General features: G+C 52.0%; 1 protein-coding gene and 1 long non-coding RNA gene across 2 annotated transcripts in view; both read left to right on the forward strand.

Annotated features, from left to right (window-relative positions):
* Positions 1-208: 208 nt before the first annotated feature.
* On the forward strand, positions 209-1,523 carry LOC129632954 (uncharacterized). The gene is made up of 2 exons (XR_008704769.1): positions 209-490; positions 1,279-1,523. It is a non-coding gene; the product is annotated as an uncharacterized LOC129632954 (long non-coding RNA).
* A 5,907-nt stretch (positions 1,524-7,430) lies between these two features.
* ERGIC1 (endoplasmic reticulum-golgi intermediate compartment 1) overlaps positions 7,431-26,130 on the forward strand; it is a 115,964-nt gene continuing 97,264 nt past the window's right edge. Inside the window, exon 1 of the mRNA XM_055554711.1 lies at positions 7,431-7,605. Coding sequence (XP_055410686.1) covers positions 7,586-7,605 — 20 coding nt within the window. The 5' untranslated portion in view covers positions 7,431-7,585. The remainder of the gene's footprint in view (positions 7,606-26,130) is intronic.

The following is a 26,130-nucleotide window of genomic DNA, read 5'->3' on the forward strand; positions in this document are numbered from 1 at the left end:
GAAGCTCAGAGAGCTGAAGGGATTTACTTCAGTTGCACGGGAGTCACACCCAGAGCCTTCCAGGGTTTCCTTTTCTGTTTCCTCCTCAGGGTCAAGGTTGGCTTAACACCCAGCCCGCCACCAACCCACCCCGAGGAAACACAGCTCCGCCCTCAGCCAGGAGAACAGCCCCATCTGCTCCCTGGGTGTCCCACACACCACAACACACACTCATGCCCGGGCCACACAAAGGCCTCCCCAAGGTCCCCAGGTTCAGCCAAGGGGCAGGGATGGAGGGAGGAGCCATGGGGGATGAAGCCGCTGGGAGACACCCAAGGTGCAGGCCCCACCCAGCCCCAAGCCACACCACAGACTGCGGAGGAAAGGGTCCAGGTGAACTTCAGGCCAGAAAGAGATGAGGAAGATGCCCAGGTGATGCCGAGTCACCAAGCCGTCGGAGCTGACTGCTGCCGGCAGAAAGGAGCACCGAGTGGAGTGGGACCTCAGCCCGGTGAACTTCTCAGGTCTTGAAAAGCATGGATGAAATGCCACAGCAGAGACAGCCAGATGTGCCCTGTCTAAAACTTGCGGATGGCTGATGGGAGGCGTGCTTGTGTTCTCCTTTGATTTTCACAAGAAGGGGTTTCCCTCAATACTTGAGGGGTCCCCTCACCTACTGTCTGGGGAGATGGGTGAATTCTGATTGGCAAATTGTCACCTGGGGTCTGTGACTATGCTGTCCAGCTCTTTGGGAAGGAGGCTGTCCACAGGGAACCGCGTTCTACTCTGCCTTATCCCAGTTCACCCCAGGGAGGCCTGACCTTCTCCTGCCCTTCCTGTGCCTGCCTGTGTATGCCACATTCAGAGGTTCACCGTCAGGAAGCCCCAATGCAGATAGTAGTCCCATTTGTTCCAAGCACAGCTGGGAAAGGGAGGACATATATTGGGTTCCCACAAAGCCTTAAATCAAAATATTGTGACGCAACCCCGCTTTATGTACTTCAGAGCCCCTAACTGTCTGTAGAAGAAAGTTCACGCTTTGAACACGTCTCTCAAAGCCCTTCACAACCCAGTCCCCACCTACTTACCTCTCCAGCTTGACGTAACCCACGGCCACAGCCTTGCCGCCTGCTCTCCCAGCGCCATGCTTTTGTGTCCTTCCCAGGATGTATCCAGCCCCCAAGATGACCCCCACCTCCTGGTATTCACACCCTTGTGAGATTCCCTCCCTTCGAGTGGAGGCTAGACAGCACGCTCCTTGGAGAGACTTCATAGAAGGCTGACTCTCTTACTTGGCAGGGAGAAGCCATGTCATGACCAGTGTTAAGGACAGGCCCACGTGGCGAGGGCTAAACTCTCCTCCAACAGCCCCGTGGGTGAGCCTGGATCCACCCGCTCCAGTCGTCTTGAGACTGCAGCCTTGGCCAACACCTTGACTGCAGCTTCATCATGGATCCTGAGCCAGAACCACCAAAGTAGCTGCTCCTGGATTCCTGACCATCAGAAACTGCAAGGCAATAAATTGCTGTTTAAGTTTGGGATAATTTGTTACACAGCAATAGATAACTTAACGCACTCAACTTGCTTTTCTCCCTAAAATCTACTTATTCTTCAAGGTCTCAGCTCAGATTCTTCTTCCTCAAAGCTTTTCCTAACTCCCTGTAGAAGATACCTGACGATTTTTCCTCCCAACATCCTCTCCTTCTTTGGATGCCTTGCTCTGGGGTCTTAGTTCCCCGACAAAGGATTAAATCTCAGCAGTGAAAGTACTGAGTCCTAACCACTGGACCACCAGGGAATTCCCACCCCTGACCTTTCTTTAGGAAACCACACTTCTTCCATCTGAATCTGTGTGTGTTGAATAAGGCTGATTCCACTCCAGGCTCGAGGGTGGGCATTCAGTCTAGGCTTGGCCTATCCCTTCTCCTGAGCCCACTATTCTGGTCTGCCACCAATGAGAACCCCTGAGGGTCAGCCCAGGAGCCTTTGCCTGAGGCAGCAGGAAAGAGCTTGCCTTCAGCTGCCGGAGTTGCAGAGCTGGAAAAACAGCCTGGAGCTTCAGGCAAGCATTTTGCCAGCACAAAAGGAAAGCCTCTCTAGAGAAAAAGTCAGAATTTAAAAGATGAGCCTATGGGACTTCCCTGGTGGTCCAGTGGTTAAGACTCTGCACATCCAAGGCAGATCCCACATGTCTTATGGCACAGCAAAAGAAAAAAAAAATTTTTTTTTAAAGGTGGGCCTAGGGATGGGAAGAGAGATTCCTGATGCAATTATTGAAGTGCCTGAAACCAAATCTACGTCTGGACTTATCTTTCTTCTTTCTTTCTTTTTTTTTTCTCTTTGTTTCTCTCTCTCTGGCCCTAGGCAGGATATGTTAATTTGAGATGATCTCAGCCACCTTGAACTGAAAGTGTTCAGACCAATTTATTTCCATGCGTAGTATTAGGAACGCTCTACCAGCCTCCTAGAACCTCTGGTGCTGCCCCTAACACAGCACTTAGCATGAAACTGTACTTGCACAGGAGTTGGGGCTCCTGAACTTGAGTTTTTGTCATAGCAGCACACTTCTGCTTACCTACTCCCTGCTTCCCAAACACAGGGACGTGTCGTGCTTCTTTCTGCAGCCAGAGGACCTGTCATAGAGAGGTGTCCACTGAATAACTTAAAATGGATGAGTGAATGAATGACAGTCTTCTAGCTGGCCAGGAGACTTTCCAGAGCAAGAAAGGAGAATTTGTTCAGAAGCCTGTTATGAGGCCCAAGTTACCCTCAACACCTCTTCAAGCTGACAAAGGACTATTATTTCTTAAGCTCTTCATCCAGGCCACAGTTGAACCAGCCACACCCCTAGAACACAAACCAGGCTCCTATTACAGAAAAACAATTCTGACTTGGGCATTTCCCTGCCTCAAACAACTTTCCGTGATGTGTTTGGCAAGAGGGCATAGAGATCAGTGAGCAATTGGAGCCAGGGAACTTTCTACATTATAGAATGTTCATGTGTTTATCAATTGATTCATTCGGCAAGCATTTAATTAGCACCTGCTATATGCCTGGCCCTGTACATGTTACTTCATCTTTACAGCAAGCTTTTAGGGCCATGTATTTGTTACCTGTTGCTGCCTAACAAATTGTCCCAAACTTAGTTGCTTAGAACAACAAACTTCTCATTTCATGGGATCCAGATGCAGCTCAGCCCAATGCCTCTGGGTCAAGGTCTCCTGGGAGGTTGCAGTCAAGTTGTGGGTCAGGGCTGTGGTCATCTCAAGGCTCAACTGAGCTGAGGGATCCACTCCAAGTTCAATCACATGGTTGCTGTCAGGTGCCAGAAGATTCACTAGCGAGCTCTCCCACAGGACCTCTCCACAGGGCTGCTGGCTTGCCCAAAACGGTTGATCTGAGAAACAGTGTTCAAGGCAGAAGCCACAATCTTTCTGTATCTTAGTCTTAGGAGCGACATGCCACTGTATCTACCATATTCTGTTCATTCAAAGTGAATCACAAGTCCAGCCTACATTGTAAGGACGGAGATTATGAAAGGTTTGGATACAAGGAGGTGGGTTTATTGGGATGGTGATTTTAGAGGTTACCTGCCACAGGAAAGGTATTTTATTCTTCACTGCATACTCAGACAACCAGCTAGTTAAACTGTGTGTCCATGTCTCTCAGCTAGAGAGTCATCTGATTGCAGTGCTTTACCAATTCACTAAGCCTGTGGGGGTGAGGCAGAAGAAGGCAGGGAGAAGGTGCTGGTAGAACAAGGAATGGGGGATGGAGTCTTTATTGACTGTCTACACTGTGTAACTGAATACCCAGGAGTTAGTGGCTTACACTAAACATTTATTATCTCACAAAGTTTCTAAGACTCAGGAGGAATCCAGGAGCGACTTAGATGAGTGGCTCTGGATGAGGGCTTCTCCCTCGGCTGTAGTTAAGCTGTGGGCTGGAGCTGCAGCTCTGAAGACTTAGAGGCTAAGGATCCACTTCTAGGATGACTCGCTCACATGGCTGTTGGCAGGAGGCCTCAGTTCTTTGCCATCCAATCCCTCTCTAACCGTGCTTGAGTATCTTTATGACTTAGAAGCTGGTTTTCTCCAGAACAAGTGATTCAGGAGAGCCTAAGGAGAAGCCTCAATGCCCTTACTACCCAGCCTGCAGAGTCATATGAGGTGATTTCTGCAATGCCCTGTTGGTTACCCAGCTTGGCACTTCACATTGTGGGAGGTGATTACACAAAGGCATGGGAATATCAGCCACTTGAGGCTGGCTATGATAGGGTCCTGAAAGATTAGCAATCCTAAAACTCAGTTTGTAGTAAGTTACTCCCTTGGTCAAGAGATGCAGGGTTTTCTCATTTACTGTAACACAACGTCTGATTTCCTTTGTCCCGTCTTACACTGTCTTCTGGGCACACAGGCCATCTGGAACTGGCTTACAGACCTCAAGAGTCCCCACAGAGATCTTTGTTGATGTGTCCCCTCCTCCCATTCTCTCTGGGAATTCTTACAGAAGGCCTGCCTCTCTGGGAAACTGCCATTCAGCCTTCAATACATAGTTATGGCCCCCTACCACCTGCCACACCATGTGCAGGCTCTGGTTGGTTGCTAGGATACAGTGATGTGCAAACAGACATCCACCCTCCACGGAGAACTTCCAGTCAACATGGGGAGGTAGACACTAGCCAATTAATAATAATCTCATCACAAACTGTGACAATTTCTCCCCCTAAAAACCTATGGGTGCCATGTGACCATATAATGGGGATCCTGGCCTATTCTGCACGCGGTAGTTAAACCAAGTCAAGAAATTAACTAGGCTGGGCAGGTGTACTAGTATTAGGTTCAGGTGTGAGTGTCTGAAAATACAAAATAACAGTAACTTAAACCAGACATGTGTGTTTCTCCTTGGCTTAGAAGTTTGGGGAGATGTTCGAGGACAGGTACTGTGTCATTCAAGGGCAGGGGCCCAGGCTCCCTCTATCTTGTTGCTCTGCTCTACACGACCTTCACTGAATGCAGCAGGATGGTGGCATCCACATTCTGGGTAGCCAGAGGGAGAGAGGGACACAATGGGTAACGTCCACCGAGAATCCCTGAAGCAGCTACATCTCTTTACATCTCAGTGGCCAGAACTTAGTCACATGGCCACACCTAGCTACAAGGGAAGCTAGGAAATGTAACTTTCATTCTGAGCACCCATATGCCCAGCCAAAAATTGGGAGTTCCATCTTCATGCAAAAATAGCAACCATAGTCAAACCTCTCTTACATTTAATCTGTGCCAGGCACTCTCCTAAATCCTTGACATTCATTGACACATTTTATCCTTACAACACGTCTATGCGGGAGGTAGTATTATTGTCCTAATTTTACAGATGAGGAAACTGAGGTACAGAAGTAAGATAAATTAGTAAGTAGACAGACTAGAATGTGACCCCACGCAGTTTGGCTGGAGCATGGACTCTGTTACCATAGCTAAGAGTTATGAAGAAAGGGAGAATCTCTTGGGAGGCATGCATAGTCTCTGTTCATTGCAGCAGGGTGGAACACAGAGAGATGAACGTGCTCAAGGCAAAAGAAACAGCAAATGCAGAAGTGCCCTAACCCCCCAAAACGTGGTCCTTTATCACAGTGTCTCTAGGAATTAAATGTGCCAATGAATCTTTTGGAGACCGCATGAAATGCACATTTAATTCAATAGGTCTGGGCTAGGGCTGAGAATGTGCCCCATGGCGCCTTTGCAGTTGGCTGGTGGACCAGCACCAGGCTGTGGACCAGACTTTGAGGGGGAGGACTCATTGTCAAATGCTCACCACTGTGTGACTCCCCTCCTATAGAAGGCCAGGCAAACAGTCTTTCGGGCTCAGTGGCTACTCAAGGCCCCTTTCACCTTTCTACTGCTCCTAGGACTCAAGTTCCAGCTGAGATTTCCTTCTCTCTCCCAAGAGTACCAGGCCCCTTGTTGGCTGAATGAATGAATGAAAGAAAAGGGAAGAAGAGGCAACACTGTATAGGGTCCAGAGGAAGAGTGCGGTTCACAGCCCACACCCTACACCAGACAGGAACTGGCACCATGCATTCTGAATCCTCCCAAAGGAACAGGTACCACCATTTCCCTCTATTTATAGACAAGACATGGCCTGCTGGCCATGCTTTTTGAACATGAGCCCCACCGCCCCCCTTCCTCCCCTGGGATTTTTTAGGCTTCTGTGTTAGCAAAGCCTTGGAGGTGGGGCCAGTCATAGAAGGGGAAGTTCAAAATGAGTTTCCTCCACCTGGGTCTTGTATTACAACTACCAGCTCCTCTCATTCAGCAATCCTGAAAGGAGATGCTGATTACCTGTGAATTTCACAGAAGGAAACTGAGGCTCAGAGAGGTCCACCCTGGGCCAAGTCACATAACAGGTCTTCGTCTGCCGTCCACAATAGACTGGGCTCAGAGCCAGGCTCAGTGAATACCACTGAAATGAACCATGTACTGAAGATGCAAGCAGAGAAGTAGAGCTAGCAGGCCAAACACAACAGCTTCAGGTGACAAGCCTTTACTAGGTGCCAGGCATCACACTACGCAGTCTCCCAACTTTCTCATTGGATCCCCAGGAAAAACCTCCTCTGGTAAGCATCATCAGCTTCTTCCTGCAGATGTGGAAAGGGGTGTGGGCTCAGAGAAGCCCAGCGTGTTTCCCAGAGAGGATCAGCAGGGATGTGTTTGGGTCCACTTTACAAATCTAGGCCTGCCTGACCTCCACCTTTCTGTCACGGTATTAGGCCCTTTACTCAGAGTTAGATGCTGTGCATAGCCCAAATCTGTACCATGCCATTTAATTTGCACAACTCAAGAAAGTGAAAGTCGCTCAGTCGTGTCCAACTCTTTGGGACCCCATGGATTGTACAGTCCATGGAATTCTTCAGGTCAGAATACTGGAGTGGGTAGCCTTTCCCTTCTCCAGGGGATCTTCCCAACCCAGGGAATCAAACCCAGGTCTCCCGCATTGCGGGCGGATTCGTTACTAGCTGAGCCACCAGGAAAGCCCAAGAATACTGGAGTGGGTAGCCTATCCCTTCTCCAGCGGATCTTCCCGACCCAGGAATGGAACCGGGGTCTCCTGCATTACAGGCGGATTCTTTACCAACAGAGCTATCAGGGAGGCCTCAACTCAGGAAAACTGGTTTGCAAATGCAAAATAACGGAGGCAGTGGGATTTGCTCAAGGCCACAGAGAATTGATGGAAAACAGTGGGGGGCGGGGGCTGGGAAGGCATGAATAACTGTATCTTTGGGTGCTCCCTTCCTCTCCAAGCCTCGAGCCCCACCGCGCGCCCCGCTAAGGCCCGCCCCTCCGTCCCAGCACCCAGCCCCGTACCCCAGCCCCTGGGCCCCTTTAACGGTGCGGCGGAAGGGGCGGCCGGGGGCGGGGGCGGTGCCCAATGCGCTGAGCCGAGCGTCACTTCCCGGCGGCTGGAGGCAGCGGCGACTGTCGGAGGCGGGGGGCGGCCGGCGGGGGCGGGGCGGCCGGAGGCGGCGTTGGCAGCCGGCTGGGACCCACGCGGCGCCGCGGCCCACCTGGCCTGCAGCGCTCCCATCCCTGGCGGCGGCGGCGACGGCACGATGCCCTTTGACTTCAGGAGGTGAGTGTGGCAACACCGGCGCGGGGCGTGCTCGGGCACGCTGCGGGCCCCTCCCGCCTGAAACGCAAAAGCAGTCCCCCACCCTGTGCATGCCCCCGCCGGCCCTCGGGGACTCCAGGCGGGCCCCCTGACGCACACAAAGCCAGCCGGAGGCTCGGAGGGCCTCCTCGTGCAGCGGGAAGCGAGGCCACCCACCTCTCGGGCCGCTCCGCTCCTTCCCTCTCGGGGTCCCCCTCCCCAGGCTGCCCTGACACCTCGCAAAGTCGCATCCCCTTCCCCCCATACTGGGAAACAGATTTCTTCCCTCCCCTAGATGGGCGCGAGAGAACTAAGAAGCCATCTCCTTCCTCCCCTCTACAGAGCCTTTCCTGAACCCCACCCCAGTGACAGGTGCGGCCAGGGCACCTTGGATGAGCCCCCAGGGGTCCACAGGGCTCTGCAGCCCCCTCCCACCAGGCAGCTGCTGGAGGGTTTCAGGTTTCCGTAGGCTCAGCCTCTCCCCACTGGCTCCAGCTGGAGGCCTGTCCCTCCGCTAGTCCTACTCCTGTTCTCTGGGTCTGGGGGCTCCTTGGGGGAGGGGAAGAGACCAGACCAGGGACCTGTGGGCAGGGCTGTGCAGAGAGGGCCCAGTCGGGTCTGGCCTTGGCTTTCTGCAGTCAGCACAGTGAGCCCTTTGTGGGGTCCGGCCGCCACCTGGTCCACGTTGTGCTGGGCTAGGCCTTCTGGAAGCCTGACTGACAAGGGTCTCCACCAGACTTTCCCTTGAGGTATGGAGTCCCAGGGGCTGCCCTGGCCTGAGGCAACATTGCTGGACGTGTATACCAGGGAAAAAATAGCAGTGGGTTAGAATTTAGTGCGAGCTGAATTAGGATCCTGTCTCTGTCCCCTCCACTGAGCAGGTTGGTATATTCTAGAAGTTGGGGCGAAGGCTCTGGGTACAGACCTCCCCTGGACTGCTCAGCTGGAGACTTGGGCAAGTGTCTGAGCCCTCTCAGTATCTCTGTCACCACCTGCAGATTGGGGCTAAAAATAAAGTCCCACCTGGTAGGGCTGAGAGCCTGAGAAGCGCTTAATTCAGAGCCTGGTGGGGTGTGGAGTTCAGAAGTGGGATATTAGTGGACAAGCCGCCTCTCCATGAGGCCATTTCATCACCCACAGACTAGGGCTTCTGGTCCCTCCCTGCAGGTGTGAACAAAGCCAGGGTAAAGTGCCAGCCTTCCTGGCAGAAAAGCCTGGCAGTGCCCCCCAGGCGTGTGGGCATATTGGGGTGTCAGCCTGATGAGCACAGTGGCCTGGGAACTCTTGCACTGGTGGGCGTGGGGCTTGGCCTGCCGTGGGCACCGTGGCTGTTTCACAGCCTGCCCCTTCCACGCAGCCCTGGGGCTGCCACCAGGGTAGTTTTCACACAAGGAAAGGCTCCTCTGATGGAATTCAGGGGCAGACCTCATAGCAACAGTTAACATTCAGGCCACGAGACATCTGTAGTTGGCACTTCGACTCCTGGTTCCATAAAGCCTCCCCTCACCCAGGCTGGTGATTCCTGCCCTCGCCTCTGTCTTCTGTGTGGTTCAGTAGGTTTTGGTGATTTTGACCTTATTGAAGAAGTCACTGCTTTGGGGCATGCAATTCATTCACGCTGCACCTAACCTCACATTTTAAGGGAAGGAAGTTGAGGGCTGAGGGTCTTGCCCTAGACTGAAGGGTGGGCCAGGGTCCCAGGTTGCACAGAGTTCCTGACTTCGTGCCCCTTGAGTTGGAGATTGGGCGTGTCCAGGTGCCATGGGAGCCCCAGCTTAATGAGGTGTTTTAATCAATTTCCTTGAAAGCTTGTGCTACTCCAGAACAGTGAGAATGTATTCAACACTTTCCATTCGCACCTTGGAGGATGAGCCTAGTAACCTACATTTCTAAGATGTGCTCCATTCAGGGCTCAGGTTCAAAGGAAGGGTCCTCCATCCCATGCACTTCAGTGTTCACTGATCAAACATTTACTGAGTGTCTGCTCTGTGCTCAGCCCTCCACCCAGTGCCCCACTGCAGAGCTGGGCGACATGTGACTTGTTTGCCCAGGGCCAGGCAGTGATGGAGCTGGGATTCAAACTGGGGACTGTTGGCTCCAAAGCCTTGAAGCTTGGTCTGTTAGTTGTGGGTAAAAAGGGAAGACTTGGAGGGTCCCCAGCCCTCTCAGATCTCTTAAAAACCATGGGGGAGAGAGAAGGACATGACAACCTACTCGCTGTATTCTTGCCTCGGAAATCACATGGTCAGGGAGCCTGGTCATCTACAGTCCGTGTGGTCGCAAAAGAATCACTAAACAGTAACTACAGGGGATTCGCTCCACCAATATGGGCTGCTCCAGCAAACCCAGAGACCTGCAGTTTTACATGTGTCTTTTTGTAGTCTCTTCTACGTGTGTGCGTAGGTGACGTTTGAAAAGTTGTCTTGCCACTTGCCACTTGACTCATCTCTTGTTCTGTAGTTTGTATAAACCTATTGAGAGTATAAAATCCAGCCACTGAATTGTGGTCACAGCTGTATGAAAGTTTAAGAACACATATCAATTTTGTTATACGTATATAGTGGTGCAATTTATGCTCAACTTACGTTTAGTGAAATGTACATACTGTAATTAAATAACCCTTCATACAAAAAAAAAAAAAAGACCACGGGAGATGGAGAGGGACATAGTCTAGTTGAATTCCCCCTCTCCCAGTTCGAGGGCAGGGAGAAAACCAGGCTTCCTGCTCATTTTGCTCTCCTTAATACAGAATAAAATCAAGAAGGGGGAGAAAGGAATCTCTTGCCCTTTCTTGTTAGCACTTCTTGCTTTCTTAGTGCCTGTGGGACCTCACCTCCTGTGTGCTTTCCTGTTTGTGAAATGGGGATGAAAACAGTACCCATTGTTGAGAAGATTAACTGAGCCACTGTGTACAAAGCATTTAGATGCAGAGTAAGCACCCAGGAAATTTTGGTCACTCTTTTCGTTATTGGTATTATTTCATCGAAGCACCTGTCGCCTAACACTATATAATTCACTTCATTGTTTTGTGCTTATTTTCTTTCTGCCTCCCATGAAAACATGAGCTGCCTCAGGCAAAGACTTTTATCTGTTTCCTTCATTGTTGTAACTCAAGTGCCTAGAAAAAATTGCCAGGGCCACCCTCGCCCTGAGGACGTGTCTCTCAGAGTCTGTCAGGGAGGCCAATTATAATTTGATAATGCCATTTCTTCCTTTACTGGGCACCTTTTCAGCTCTGGGTGTTTCATTTCCCCCCTTTCTTCCTTGAGCATGTGCTTCTCTAAGTTGTACTCGGGGGTGGGGGAGTAGGCAGACCACAGAGGAGGGCCCCCGGGCTTTCAAAGGTGACTTGTGTTTGCCTTGCTCCCAGGGCTTTGTTTCGTTAGTCGCTGGACCTTGAAGTGGTGGAACTGGCCTTGTGACCCAGTTCCGTGGGTGTTGGCCCTGCCGGGACCCAGTTCCGGCTTGCAGGGGCCAGAACACCTGCTGTCTCTGCCTTGGCCTGCGGTGGGGGGCAGGGGTGCAGTTCCCGTTGCCCAGGCCCAGAGGAGCCTGAGCAGGACTTTCAGGCATGCAGAGGTGGCCAGCTCCCCCACAGCGGCAGCCCCTGAGTTGAAACCCGAAGACGTGGGGTGTGATACTCCCATGTCACTGACCATCGGGCCCTGGAAGAGTTAACTTAACCTTCTCTGAGCCTCAGTGTCTTCATTTTCAGGAGATGGCAACCTTTGTTGCCTTCCCCGGTAGGGTCGATGCAGGGACAAATGAGCTGTCTCTGCAGAGTATGGTCAGCTACATAGTTTGTGGGGCCCAGTGCAAAATGAAAATGCAGAACCCCTTGTTGGAAAAGTGTTGTCGGAACAGTGACAGCAGAATGTTAAGCCAGGTCTGAACGCAGCCCTCCGAGCGTGGGGCCCTGTGTGACCACACGGTTCTCAAGCCTGGGCTGCCAGCTCTGCTGTTGGCATCTTGGCTCAGCCCCCATCGCCTCTCACTCTCGCCTTCCGAGTGGTGGGCATCTCCAAGAGGCCGTAGAGCTCCTCAGAGCCCCAGGGGAACTTTCTGAAGTTGACATGATTTTTTTCACATTCGGGTTTCAGCCGTCGAGTGGGGCCTGTAGCTCTGATCAAGGACAATTTCCTTAGCTCCCCGTGTGGCCTTGCCCCAGGGGGTCCCTGCAGCCCCCCTCACTCCCTACACCAGTAACAGCCTCCCAGCCACCACGGCGGGCTCTGAGCTCGCAGTCAGCACTCGGCAGATAGCAGCCTACCTGAGTGCCTGCATTTCTGCCCTGCTTCGTCCCAGAAAGAACTTGGGTAAGCTGATGGAAACACATACTTTATAACAAGTTTAGAAAAATATAAATAGACTTAAAAATGAGGGCAAAAGGGAAATAAAGATCAGACCAGAGGAACATTTTAGGTGAAAATCAGGCCAGTATTTTGTGTTTATTGAGCACGTACTAGTGCCTGACTCATGTAAGAATCCTTCCTGTGCTCATTTAATCCCTCAGTAACCCTGCAAGGCACACACTGTTGTTATCCCACTTTACAGACGAGCCAGTTGAGGTGCAGCAGAGGTAAGGGACATGATGGATCAGCAGAAAGTCATGGGGGTTGGAATGCTGCTCTCTGCCCCAGAGCCCCGCTTGTATCCTGTGGGCTCCTCTCTAAAGCTTTCCCCTCCCACCCACCAAGTTCAGAGAGAACCGAATTGCCCTCTGGTTGGACTCGTTGGTTTTCTCATCTCTGACCCTTTCCCAGAAGTGCTCATTAAGAAAGTCACCAACCCTTGTTTTTTTAAACTAGCCTCATGTGGTCTGATACCTGATTCTAAAATTGTCTTTAAAGACCCCCCGACCCCCTCCTATGGTCTCATGGTAATTTAGAGCAGTGGTCCCCACCCTTTTCAGCACTGGAGACTGGTTTCACGGAAGACGGTTTTTCCACGGACGTGCAGGGAGGTGGGGAAGAATGGTTTCAAGATGATTCAAGCGCATTACGTTTGGGGTTCACGCTCCTATGGGAATCTAATACTGCCGCTGATCTGACGGGAGTTGGAGCTCAGGAGGTAAGGCGAATGATGGGGAGCTGCTGTAAATACAGATGAAGCTCGCTCGCTGCTCACCTTCTGCCGTGTGGGCCCAGTTCCTAACAGGCCACAGACCAGTGTTGGTCTGTGGCCCAGGGGTTGAGGATCCTTGACTTAGAGCCTCTCACTCTGGAGGATCCAGGTTTTCCTGCTCCAGCCCCTGGGGCTCTAGAGTGTAGGGCATACGTTTATGTGCTCATCCAGACATGGAAGGAGATGGAAAATCTCTCCTCCTGAGGCAGTTTGGATTCCTGAGCTCGATACTGTAGTATCTTTAGCCAGCTGTGGATTCATTAAGTTCTGTTTCCCATCTGGTAATCTGTTCATTTTTTTAATTTTGGAACTGCTCCTGGGCGGTAGTGGAGAGGCAAGCAGGGTGTGAGAAGGGTGTTTGGGGTGAAACTTACCCACTCCCCTTGTATCAGTAATACTCGGAATGTTAAGAATCACTGGAGGAGTTTTAAAAATCCCCAAACTCAGGTGGCTCTCCAGACCCAGTACTCAGGACCTGAGGGTGGGAGGTTGAGGCATCAGTATTTTATAAAGGCCCCTGTGTGATCCCAGTGCACAGCTCAGACTGAGGAGATTGCTCTATATCAGGAGAACCATCTTTAGTAGGCTGAGAGCACAGGGAAGGCCAGATGCTGGAGTGGGTCCCTGCAGGGGAGGTTGGGGGGCAGAGTCTGGTCCCATTGGTCAACCCTGCTCATTCCCTCCTCTGGGTTGGTTCTTCACTAGTAAAGCCCATTCCCTCTCCTGGGTTGGTTCTTCACTAGTAACGCTGTCAATATGGCAGGTCAGTGGTGGTGGGGAGCGGGGGGCGGCGTTACCTTACCATTGATATCCTTACTTTTCACACTGTGGTCCCACGTTAACAACTTCAGCATCACCTCGGAGCTTGCTTGCTGGAAAGGCAGCGTCACAGGGCCCACCCTGAATCTGCATCTGTAGTCTACCAGGGTTCCCAGGGGCTTTGGATGTACAGTAAGGTTGACTAGCTCAACATCTCCTGGTCTGTGCTGCTCCATAATGGGTTCCCTCCTGGGAGATCCATAGCATGCGCATGGCTTACTAAAGACTGAGAAGTCCTGCACAAAAGGAACCCGAGTCACTTGGTTCAGTCCAGCTTTTGCCAAATGTACTCTGTAAGCCACCATGTGGTTCATAGGGCGGCCACTACCATTTCTCAAAATATTGTTTGGGAAACACAGCTCTAATTGATCCTTTAAGGAAGTGGTAATTAGCCTAATTGTTGTCAACTTTAACATTCAGGTCTGTTAACTTAATTACATTGGTCTGTGCAGGAAAAATAGGGCTTCCCTGGTGGCTCAGTGGGAAAGAAGAATCCACCTGCCAACGCAAGAGACCCAGGTTCTATCCCTGGGTTGGGAGGATCCCCTGGAGAAGGAAATGGCAACCCCCTCCAGTATTCCTGCCTGGGAAATCCCATGGACAGAGGAGCCTGGCAGGCTGCAGTCTATGGGGTCTAAAAAGAGTCAGACACGACTTAGCGATTAAACAACAGCGTGCAGGAAAAGTACCGGCCAGGGAGAAAAGCCTGCCAACGCGTCTATGAGTTCGTTTTTAAGAGAGGCAGGGGGGACTCAGGGTTCCCTGTGCTACCAAGAGCTAGGGGAATATGGAAGGTGCTTTACAAATCTCTCCACTCTCTGGGCATTATTCCTATTTTACATCCAGGAAAATTGACCCCCAGAGATGCTGGGTCACACAGATGGTACTTCAAAGGGGCCCCAGGGGACCAGCTCAGCTCAGACACCTGAAAGCATAATCCTTTCCTTGAACGCTGCCTCTTGGAACCTTCCGGGCAGCACAGCTGGACAGGAAGCAAGATCCGTTTGAAATGGACTGAATGTTCTGTTTATCCAAAAGGTGGAAACCCTATTTGAGATGAGTGGCCTGGCTGTTACCAAACTTTAGTTGCAAGTCCCTGAACATTGGGTGCTGGCAATACTTTTCTCTTGAATTTTGGTCTGCGGCTTGCATTTCTCAGGGGGAAAGGGGGCAGTCCGCATCTTATCAGAGGTGCCTGACAGTTCCTGACAGTTCCTCAGCTGCCGATGTGTGTGCTCTGTGCTGGGCCTGTTATTGAACTGGAAAATCACACTGGTCACACGAGATAGATACGATTATAGTCACTTATTTTTCTGTGCTTTATCTTTAATTAACATGCAGTAAAAGTGGCCTTTTTTGGGTGTACTCTTCTATGGACTTCATGTCATGTGACCGCCCCACAATCTGGATAGAGAACAGTTAGTTTCATCCCCCCAAGAAACTCTAATTCTATCACTTTATTAATTAAATTTTTAAAAATTGTGGTCAGAACACTTTAAAATGAGATCTACCCTTTTAACAGCTTTTTAAGTGCCCCATCCAGTATTGTTAATGACGGGCGCAGTGTGGTAGAGCAGATCTCTGGAACTCATTATTTGTCTTGCGTAACTGAAACTTTATACCTGTTGAGTAGCAAATTCCCATTTCCTTCTCCTCCTCCAGCCCCTGGCAACCACTGTTCCACTCTCTGCTGTAGGTTTAACTATTTTAGATGCTTCCTATAAGCGGACATAGTAATTTGGTCTTCTGTGACCATGACTAACCACTTGGCTGGTGGCTCAGACAGTAAAGAATCTGCCTGCAATGCAGGAGACCTGGGTTCGATCCTCGGGTCGGGAAGATCTCTTGGAGGAGGGCATGGCAACCCAGTCCAGTATTCTTGCCTGGAGAATCCCATGGATAGAACAGCCTGGCGGGCTACAGTCCTTGGGGTTGCAAAGAATTGGACACGACTGAGCGACTAACACAGTTTCTGTGACTGGCTTATTTACCTAACGCAGTGTCCACCACGTTCTCCATGTTGTCGCACATGGCAGAGTTTTTCCTTTTAAAGTCTGAGTAGCACCCCATTGCGGTATACACCACATTCTCCTTATCCACTCATCCGGCCATGGACACGCGGGTTATTTCCACATTTCGGCTGTTGTGAATAATGCTGCGCTGGGGTGTATATGCCTCTTTAAGACCCTGATTTCAGTTATTTTGGATAAATACCCTGATTACTGGTTTGGTATTTCTATTTTTAATTTTTTTGAGGACCCTTCTTACTGTTTTCCGTAGTGGCTTCTCTGATTGACATTTCCACCAACAATATACAAGAATTCCAGTTTCTCCACATTGTCCCCAACACTTGTTATCTTTTATTTATTTGGGTGATGGCCATCCTGACAAAGTGTGAGGTGGTATCTCACTGTGGTTTTGATTTGCGTTTCCCTAATTGTTAGTGAAATTAAAAAACGGAGATATTACTTTGCCAACAAGGTCTGTCTAGTAAAGGCTATGGTTTTTCCAGTGGCCATGTATGGATGTGAGAGTTGGACTGTGAAGAAAGCTGAGCGCCGAGGAATTGATGCTTTTGAACTGTGGTGTTGGAGAAGACTCTTGAGAGTCCCTTGGACTGCAAGGAGATCCAACTAGTCCATTCTAAAGGAGATCAACCCTGGGTGTTCTTTGGAAGGAATGATGCTAAAGCTGAAACTCCAGTACTTTGGCCACCTCATGCGAAGAGTTGACTCATTGGAAAAGACTCTGATGCTGGGAGGGATTGGGGGCAGGAGGAGAAGGGGACAACAGAGGATGAGATGGCTGGATGGCATCACTGACTCGATGGACGTGAGTTTGGGTGAACTCCGGGAGTTGGTGATGAACAGGGAGGCCTGGTGTGCTGCAATTCATGGGGTTGCAAAGAGTCGGACACGACTGAGCGACTGAATTGAACTGAATTAAACTGAATTGTTAGTGATGTTGAGGATCTTTCCATATACCTGTTTGCCATTTGTGTGTCTTACGTGGAGAAGTGTCTATTCAGGGCCTCTGCCCAGTTTTAATTAGGTTGTTTGGTTGTGGGGTTGTTGTTGTGTGTTTTGTGTGTGTGTAATTTGCTGTGGAGTTGAAGGAATTTCTTATGTATTTTGGATATTAACCACTTTTCAGATACATAGTTCACAAATATTTTCTCCTAGTGAAAAAGGTGCCCTTTCACTCTGCTGATTGTTTCCTTTATTAATTTAGTTTGGAAACAGGAAGCCAAGATTCAGAGCTGGGAAGTGACTGGCCTGGGTGCACAGCTGAGGAAGTACGGGACTAGGACTTGAACTTGGGGTCTGAGTCAAAAGCCAGGGTGCTTTGCCATGCGCTCCCTGCCTCGCTGGCACCCAGACATTGTTGATTATGACTCCCCAGCAGGTTTGCACTGTCCTTTTCTCTCTTGCTTTCACACCAGGAGCCACTGTGACGTAGCAGAATTTAACTAAAATACCCCTTCACCACTTTGGAAGGAACTGGTGATGCTTGCCTTGTTTGGATGTTTTGCTGGGCCCAAGGGCACCTTTATGACGTGGAGCAGGTGTCTTCAGGGGCAAGGGCTAGGTTGTGGGCCCCCTTTAGGAGTGGCTTTCTTCCCTGCGAATCCCTCCAGGGCTGCCTTCGGAGTGCCTCCCTTGGAAACAGACCCTCACACTCAGCCCATTTGGCAGATCACCCTGGATACGAAGCCTTTCCCCATGTGTACTGGGCTCCAGGCCCTGAACAAGACGCCTGACTCTGAGCCTCCCTTTTCCTCATGTGCGTGTTGGGGTGCTCACACTTTCCCGGCAGGACTTCTGTGAGGATGGGATAAACCGTGTGGATTGCGGGACAAGTATGCTTAGAAAACAGGGTGTGTTTCTCTCATCCTGGCCTTGTCTGGCCGCCCTGTGCTGTGTCCCACGCTCAGCCCTGGTGGATCTGCTCAGAGGGGCACCTGATGGGCGGACATGGTAAGGCTGGGACTCCTAGGGTGTGCAGGGCAGAGATGTGCCCTGGTGAGGACACCTGGGGTGATTCAGCCCGGAGCTGGGCTCCCTTCTTTAAGTGGCACCCACATGGTGACTCCAGACACTGAGGCAGTAACCTCTAGTGGGAGACAAAGCGGTCACAGGGTCACACATGCAGATGCCCCCAGGATCCCAGAAGGTACCTTGGGGTGGGGGGTGCAGTTGGATGCAGGGGCTGGAGCCTGTCAGAGACATGGGGTGGGGGGGCAGCTGGGTGCAGGGGCTGGAGCCCGTCAGAGAGTGACACTCCATTGGGAAGGGGCAGCTCCCTGTGGCTTGTTGCCCTGCAGATCACCCTGTTTTTCAGGAAATGATGAAAATCTCATAAATTGCGTGAAAACGATTAGTAACTGCTTTCAATTTTATTTTTGTTGAACGTTATGCTGGGCCAAACCAAAGCCTTCTGAGGGCTGATGACGGCCTGTGGCTGGCGGCGGGTGGGCTGTGTGACACACGTACCAGGGAGCCAGTACATGCTCGCCCGGTGGACAGGACTTGGGGTGGAGCCCCTGGACTCAGGAGGGGGTCTGGTGGGTCTGGACTTGGAGCCGGAAGCAGAGGAGTAAGGGGCCCCCAGATTTGGGCAGAGGCGTCTCAGGGCACGATTCCTGGCCTGGGGCTTTCCTCCTGTGGATGGTGCTGGGGGTGCGCGGCCAGCTCTGCCACCAGACCTGCCTTTCCTCCTCAGCAGTCCGGGGCTGGCCAAACCTCAGTCGGAGTGGCACTCCCTTCTCCAAATCCCTGAATACCTTCAGCCCCCAGGGTGCCTCTCTCAGGTACCTCCCAGTGCTGTGCTGTGCCCACAGGGCCCATGATGGTCCCTGCTTATCCAGTGCCAGGCTGGAGGCCTTGGTTCAGGTCACCCTCAGGTCAGGTGGGAACCCAGGGTCATTCCCACTTGCCTGATGAGCATGCTGGGCACAGAGGGGATGGGGCTTGGCCAAAGTCGCACAGACCACGGGCAAGTGGAGCACTCGTCTGTGATGCCAGAGCTGGTTTTCTTACCCAACTTGCAAGCCCCAGAGGGGAGTGTTATCACCTTGGTGTGGGGGGCTGCTCCATGGGTGCTCCCGATGCCAGCTGCTGTCTGCTCGGTTGTGATTGCGGTTTGCTGCCGTGGAAGCTGTGTTGGGGGAGTGGAGGCCGGGCCTCAGAGGCCGTTGCCAGTATTCAAATGTGTACACCTGGGCGGGGGACCAGCTGAAACCCTGCTGAGGGGAGGGGCGCAGCCCTCCCGTGGGGCCAGGTGGGGCCTCCCAGCCCGCCCTCGCTCTGGTGGCCTCTGGAGCCCCAGTCAGCAGGCTGGCCCTGGGCTGCAGTAGTGGAGACATTGTCTGTTGAACATATTTCTTGGGGGCCTGGTGTGTGCCAGACACTGTGCTCAAGGCTGGGGATACAACGCTGAGCCAGCCAGACAGCTCCTGCCTCCCAGCCTCATGGGACATATGTTTTGTCAGGCTTCTCTGGGGGCCCAGACAGTAAAGAATCTGTCTGCAGTGCAGGAGACCTGGGTCCGATCCCTGGGTTGGGAAGGTCCCCTGGAGATCGGAGTGTCACTTCTCTCTCTTTTTTTAATTAAAGACACTTTTAAATTTTAGAATAGTTTAGAGTGACAGGAGGGTTGTATAGGTGGTACAGAGCCCCGCCAGTGTTCCCCATGGTTCACACATCTGTCCCAAGTAGGAAACTGACACGGGTGTGTTATTATTAAACTCCAGACTTTATTTGGAGTTTGCCTCTTTTCCGCTGATGTCTTTTTTTGGGGGGCGGGGGTGGAGACAGGCTTTTTACTTCAAAAAGATAATCAATTTTCAGTATCCAAACAGTTACACTATTGATTTTCCTTTCTCCCAACTGGCTCCCCAAGAGACCACACCAAAGGAGAAGGCACACACGTAACAGACCTTACCGGAGCCTCACCAGAAAGAGGAGATTGGGTAGGAAAGAAACGTTTTAAAAGATCGTGCATTGCCAGCCCACAGACCGTAACTTTCACAGCCAGGTGGGGTAACCAGTGCACCCCAACCTGAAAGAAGCAAAGTTCCAACACAAGATAAAACTTAAAAACAGCTGTTTCACTAGTGCCCATTTATTGCTCCAGGACGTAATGCATTCAGTGATCACGTCTCCCCCCAGCGCTGCCTGGGGACAGTTCCCTCGGTCTTTCTTGTTCTTCGTGACCTTGGCAGTCTTGAAGAACCCTGTCCAGGTGTCCTGCAGAATGTCCGCCACCCTGGGTTTGTCTGATGTTTTCTCAGGGTTAGGCTGGGTGGAGGGTGGGGTGCCCTTCTCAGCACGTCCTGTCAGGGTTACCTGACACCCGCGTGGCGTCACGTTGGCATTGACCTTCAGCCAGATCCGACGGCATTTGCCAGGCTGCCCCCGTGACGCTCCTTATTGATCAGCAGTCTTTTCCCCCTTCACTCCCAAGTGGCCCTCCTGCAGGGAAGCAGAGCACCAGGTTCTGGGATCCTCGAGGAGTTTCACATGCTGTCAGCAGAGCCTCTTCCCGCTCTGCTGGTGCAGGACGTGCTGAAGCAGACACCTGTGTCACTTCTGAGTGGGTCGGAGGTGTCTCACCATGCCCGCTTCTGTTCTTTCCGTTACAACCCATGCCCTTTGAAAGAAGAGCCAGTAGCGAGGCCTGGAGGAGCCGTAAGAGGAACTTTGAAAGGACTAGGCATGTTTTGTCCAGCTCAGGGAGGCGCTTGAAAGACTCGTCGCTCGTCCTCAGTCTTTCAGGCCCCTCCGTAGACAGAGTGGTGGGCCTGGCCCCAGCCAAGCCCTGTGGCTCCAGGAGGTTGGCTTAGATGAGGCACATCTCCCTACTCATCTCTGCGGGCTGAACTCTCACCCACCCTCCTGGGCGGCCTCGAGCAGCACGTCCTCCGAGAGACCCCCTGTTCTTTGGGGGGTGACGCGCCACGCTCACCACAGCCCTCCCTGACTGCGCCATCCTGTGTCCGTCCGTCTCAGGGCCAGCCGCCTTCCTTCTCCCTTCCCGCCTGCTTGCGGGGCTCCAGGCCATGGCAGTGCCACTCATGCCATCTCCTGCAGGACCCTGCCCGGGGACTGACACATAGTCAGGGCGTGGCAGTCCCTGGGGGATGTGCTTAGCAGAGGCTGCGAGGCACTGTGACTCTGACAGCTCTGGATTCAGGTCTCAGCTTCATGGCTTCCCAAATGTGTGACTTTGGGCAAGAAGCCCTCTGGGTCTCCATTACCTCATTGAGACATAATAAGCCCGCTACTCGGTAGTGCCTGGCTCCCCATCCTGACATGAGGACTAACTGAGCTCATCTCCGAGAAACCCTCGGGACTGTGCCTGGCATCTGTTAGCTGCTCAGTGATGTCAGGCTGGTATAGAAGATTCCAGGTTGGCAGGAAACTGGACTAGAGATGCCCCCTTTGTATTAGCGTCAGTCAGCTAATTCTCATGAGCAGACTGAAAACCTCAGTGATTTAATGCACCAGATGTTCATCTCTCTTGAGAAGTCCTGAGGCGGCAGGGCCTCTGCCCCATGCAGTGCCCAGAGCCTCAGGTGTCTACCATCCTGTGGGTTTTCCTCAAGACTGTGCTGGATCCCCTCTGCAGCCTGGCAGTGGGGAGAGAGGGAGGCAGTGGGGGGCCTCATGGCAGGTCTGGGTGTGGCTCTGTCACTTCTGCCTTGACCTGGGGCCCTGGCCTCACCCAGCTCCAGAAGGGGTCAGGAGATCCGATTGGGCTGTGGGTCCCAAAAGAAGGGAAAAAGGACGGTCCTTGACACATATGTCACTAGCAGAGGTAGGAACTCAGTCAGCATTTTCAATCTCCCACCATCCTGGGACCATTTCCCTACTGTGGGGGTGTGTTCCTAAACAGCATATGTTATATATTCAGTAACTTTTATTGACGGAGAAGGCAATGGCACCCCACTCCGGTACTTTTGCCTGGAAAATCCCATGGACGGAGGAGCCTGGTAGGCTGCAGTCCATGGGGTCGTGAAGAGTCGGACACGACTGAGCGACTTCACTTTCACTTTTCACTTTCACACATTGGAGAAGGAAATGGCAACCCACTCCAGTGTTCTTGCCTGGAGAATCCCAGGGACGGGGAAGCCTGGCGGGCTGCCGTCTCTGGAGTCACACAGAGTCGGACACGACTGAAGTGACTTAGCAGCAGCAGCAACAGCAACTTTTATTGAAAGTACTCAGCTTCCCAGGTGGTGCTAATGTAAAGACCCCACCTGACAAATCAGGAGACATAAAAGACAATGGGTTCAGTCCGTGGGTTGGGAAGATCCCCTGGAGGAGGGCACGGCAACCCACTCCAGTATCCTTGCCTGGAGAATCTCATGGACAGAGAAACTGACGGGCGGTGGTCCTCAGGGTCGCAAAGAATTGGATATGACTGAAGGGACTGGGTTTTTTCCTGCAACATGTTTACTTATTACAGGTAATTTTATAACATCTTTGAAAATGGACAAAGGTATCTGCTACCACAAACAGATACAAATAAATAATTGCAAGTTTATTCCTTTCTATCCAGCTGGTGCCTGCTACAGTGGCTGGGTTGTTAGCAAGTGACAGAGAAACAAGCAGGTGACGGCCAGGTAGCTCTGCTTCAAGATGTTCTCTTTGATGGTCTCAGTACCCTCAAGGGAGTTGAACAGGGACTGGCCTTCTCACTGTGAAGTCTGATGCCATTTAACCACCAGGTCCCTGCATGGCTTGAAATCACCGTGGGTCACTCGGGTGGCTTAGGTGCCCCACTTTGGGAAATGCTGGCTTGGGGGACAGAAAGCCCACAATTTGTGCACAGGCAGATCCAAAACTTGGTGCAGAGAGAGGTGGATGAAATCACCCTTTCACCTCATAACACTCATCCCCTTAGAGTTTTCACTGAGACTCAAGCTATTAACTAATGGTGTCACTGAACCAATGGGGAAACTGAGGCCTGGAGCAGAGCATGACCCCTGGCTCCTGCAGGACTCACGGCCCCCTTCTATCCCTGGTTGCTGACTTTGGTCAGGGAAGGCTTCTTGCCATAGGTGTGACCATACTGGGCAGGGGTTATGTGTCTTCCTGATGCTCTCCCGCCTCCCTGCCCTGCTTACCATTGCCTGCCTGGGACACGTGACTGTGTGTGCACAGGAATGCCTATCTCCCAGGCCTGCTTCAGGGAGTCGGGAAATCAGGAGATGACCCTCGGCATGCTTGGGAACTTGTCACATGCTCACTGGCGCAGGAAGTGACACGAGATTTGTGTGGGGGCTGCAACAGTGGGTGCTGTCCTTGGGGACTGCCTCCCTGCCTGCTCTTGAGGGGAGGGCTCTCTGTGTGCCCTGCCACATCTTACTGAAGTTGTTTTACGCTCTTGACTTGGGGATGCTCCCCGAGTGGTTTGTTCTCGGGGTAGAGGAGCTCGGCTTCCTCTCCTGCTCCTAACTCCCCTCTCCTTTGTCCCACCCACTCCCTTGTTAGGCCAGCGCCAAGCCCACCCATTGATAACAGGCAGTGTGCCCTGGATCTCCTAGCAACGTGGCCAAAAGTATTGTTACTCTCTCTCTAAGGAGATCGAAGCCTAGGGAAGCAGGGTTCATTCATTCATCCATTTATGCACTCACTCAAAGGTTGATTGAGGAGGATTCCAGGGACAATAAGACTGACATTGTCTTTACCAGCATGGCATTTCCAGGGTAGTGGGAAGGGTAAGCAGAGTGACGGTGAACAAATAATTGCACAGATTATGGTGAGTACTGAGTACTGTGGTGGGGACTGAGAGGGAAGGATTATGGTGAGTACTGAGTACTGTGCCGGGGACTGAGAAGGAAGGATTATGGTGAGTACTGAGTACTGTGGTGGGGACTGAGAGGGAAGGATTATGGTGAGTACTGAGTACTGTGCCGGGGACTGAGAAGGAAGGATTATGGTGAGTACTGAGTACTGTGCCGGGGACTGAGAAGGAAGGATTATGGTGAGTACTGAGTACTGTGCCAGGGACTGAGAAGGAAGGATTATGGTGAGTACTGAGTACTGTGGCAGGGACTGAGAGGGAAGGATTATGGTGAGTACTGAGTACTGTGCCAGGGACTGAGAGGGAAGGAAAAGGAGGCAGGGTGAGAACGAGCTTGTGGAGGAGGAGCTCCCTGGATTAGCTTGGCCACCCAGTGCCCTTCCTCCAAAAGATCTCTCTCCAATTTGTGTCGACCCCTGTCCCTTCCCTGGCTGTATCTTTGATCACACCTGGACATGTCCATCAGCTTACCTAGCACAATTGCAGTGATCTGTGTGTGCCATTTGTCACCTGACATCTGTCTGTCTTAGTGGAGTCTAAGCTCTGGAGGGCAGGGACCAAACCTCTCTGTCATCCCTGGATCCTGGTACTGAGTCTGGGGTCTGCACACAGCAGGTGCTCAGGATGGTTGTTAAATGAAAGAAGGTCTAGTTAAGCTGGAATCAGATCCTTAATCTGTGGGAGGTGGGGCCCTGCTCTACGAACTTCACATGTCCCACAGCTCAGAACCCCAAACAGATGAGACTCCCCAAGACCTGGCAAAGGGGTCCAGGTCCCCTGGAATTGGGGGCATCGTTGCCATATCTCTGTGTTTGGAAAAATGTTTTCAGTTTTCTTATAAGAGTCTGAGCGCATCAGAAAGGATTTATTTCTCTAGCAGTGGTAATGGGAAATGTTCTACTGTTACCATTACCATAGTGAGTAACGGTAACGGGAAATGAAGGTGTCCTGAGGAATTGGGAAACCCCTCATTACTCAGGGCCGCCCATACTGGGAGTGGGTGGCCAGCTGCCCGTCCTAACGGGAGGCTCCCAGGGTCCCCTCATTCCCGCTAGCTCCACTTGCTTGAAATGACCCATGAGCCTCTGGAAGCTGAGGTGGGGAAGCTGGGAGGGAGCAGACACCTGACATTCCACAGTCACCCCAGCCAGGGGCCTCAGCCTAATTGTTTCCCATTTTGAGAAAACAGAGGCTCAGAGAGGTTGAGGGCCTGGCCCAGACTCACACAGTTAGCCAAGTAACAGCCAGTCCCTAACATCAAGACTTTCCAGCCCCCAGAAAACGAGACTTTCTGTTAGATCACCTGATTGTGGGCATCCTAAATGCCCCTTTTCAGTTTCAGTCCAGTAATTCTGTCCTCTCTAGGTCTGGCTGTTTCTCTTACTCACCAGGGTGCTGTCCTGGCCCCACTCCCAAGTCCAGCCCATATAGGTCTGGGGGTCTGCATCTTTCAGAGTTTCCTCAGTGAGTCTCAAGGTAAGCTGGGGAACCTGAGGAAGGGTCCCTGTTATTATTCAAGTGTACTTCTGAGACTGAGTACCACAAGTCTTAACTAACTTAATAATGATCATCACAGGAGCGTCACATGGGGCTTCAGAGTTTAGAAAGCCTTTAGAAGATGCGTGGGGTCTGGGGATGATCGTTTTTCTCTGCAGATGTGGAAACAGAGGTTCAGAGGGGCTATGGGAATACAGCTTTTCTGCACTTGGATCCTGTACCTTTTCTACTTTTCGTAGGAGGTGTTTGCATCCTGGTGAGTGTTAGGTCCTCAGCTCCTGCATAACGACATGTGGGTTTTGACCCCTCTTTGTCCCCAGTGCAGAGAACCAGTCCTGACCTGTCCTCTGCAGGCAGATGTTTCTGGAAGGAGGGCAGAGAGAGGCTACAGGTGCTGGACGGTTGGAAGGGATGGTGATAGAGGTAAACATTTACTGAGCCCTTCCTGGGCGTCCGGCACAGTGCTACGTGCTGTGAGTCTATCACTGTATTCAGTTCTCACAACAAACCAAAAGTGGGGGCTTTTACTTCCCCATTTTACAGAGAAGACTGATGGTTGTTCAGGTTCCAGGAGGCTGATTAGACTCTAAACACCGGAGCCGGGGAGGGCCGAGAGATAAGGGAGCCAACCCCTTCCTTTTGGAGCAGAGGTCCCTGCCCCCAAGCCCCGCGAGCCAGGTGGCCAGGCTGGTTCCCCTCTCAGGCCTGCCCACTTTCCCCAACTTGGCTTTGGGTGGCTGAGCTTCAAAACTAGGGCATTCTCAAAGCCAGGTGGTTTGTCAGAGCTGAGTTAACCCTGAGTCAAAGGAGGAATGAGAGGGCTCACTCACCTCCTCCCTGCCCCACCCCACCCGCCCCTTCCTGGGTCAGGCCCCTCACTGTGGGGCCGCATAGACGTCACCAGGCTTGGACTTCCGCCTGCCCCACACGCCCTGGAGCATGGAGAGTCAGCTGCCTGGGACTTAGTTTGTTCTTGAACCACTGTTGGGAGGTGCTAGACAGACGTGGGGCAGCTGGGCTTTGAAGACTGGCGCACCTGGGTCCCGATCCTGATGCTTCTGCCACTCGCTGTGTGCCCTTGGGCAGCTCACTTCACCTTTCTGAGTCTGCTCTCTGGGGATGTGCACCCGGACCTCACAGGATCACCAGTCTGAGTTGAGAGCACCTCCCACAGCTACTGGCTCATTGTGGGGCCTAATTCACTGACAGGACCCTCTTCTTCCTTTCCCCATTTATGAAACTTCTGTCACGCTTGAT

Source organism: Bubalus kerabau, chromosome 18 (genome assembly GCF_029407905.1).
Source record: "Bubalus kerabau isolate K-KA32 ecotype Philippines breed swamp buffalo chromosome 18, PCC_UOA_SB_1v2, whole genome shotgun sequence".
Classification (NCBI taxonomy): domain Eukaryota; kingdom Metazoa; phylum Chordata; class Mammalia; order Artiodactyla; family Bovidae; genus Bubalus; species Bubalus kerabau.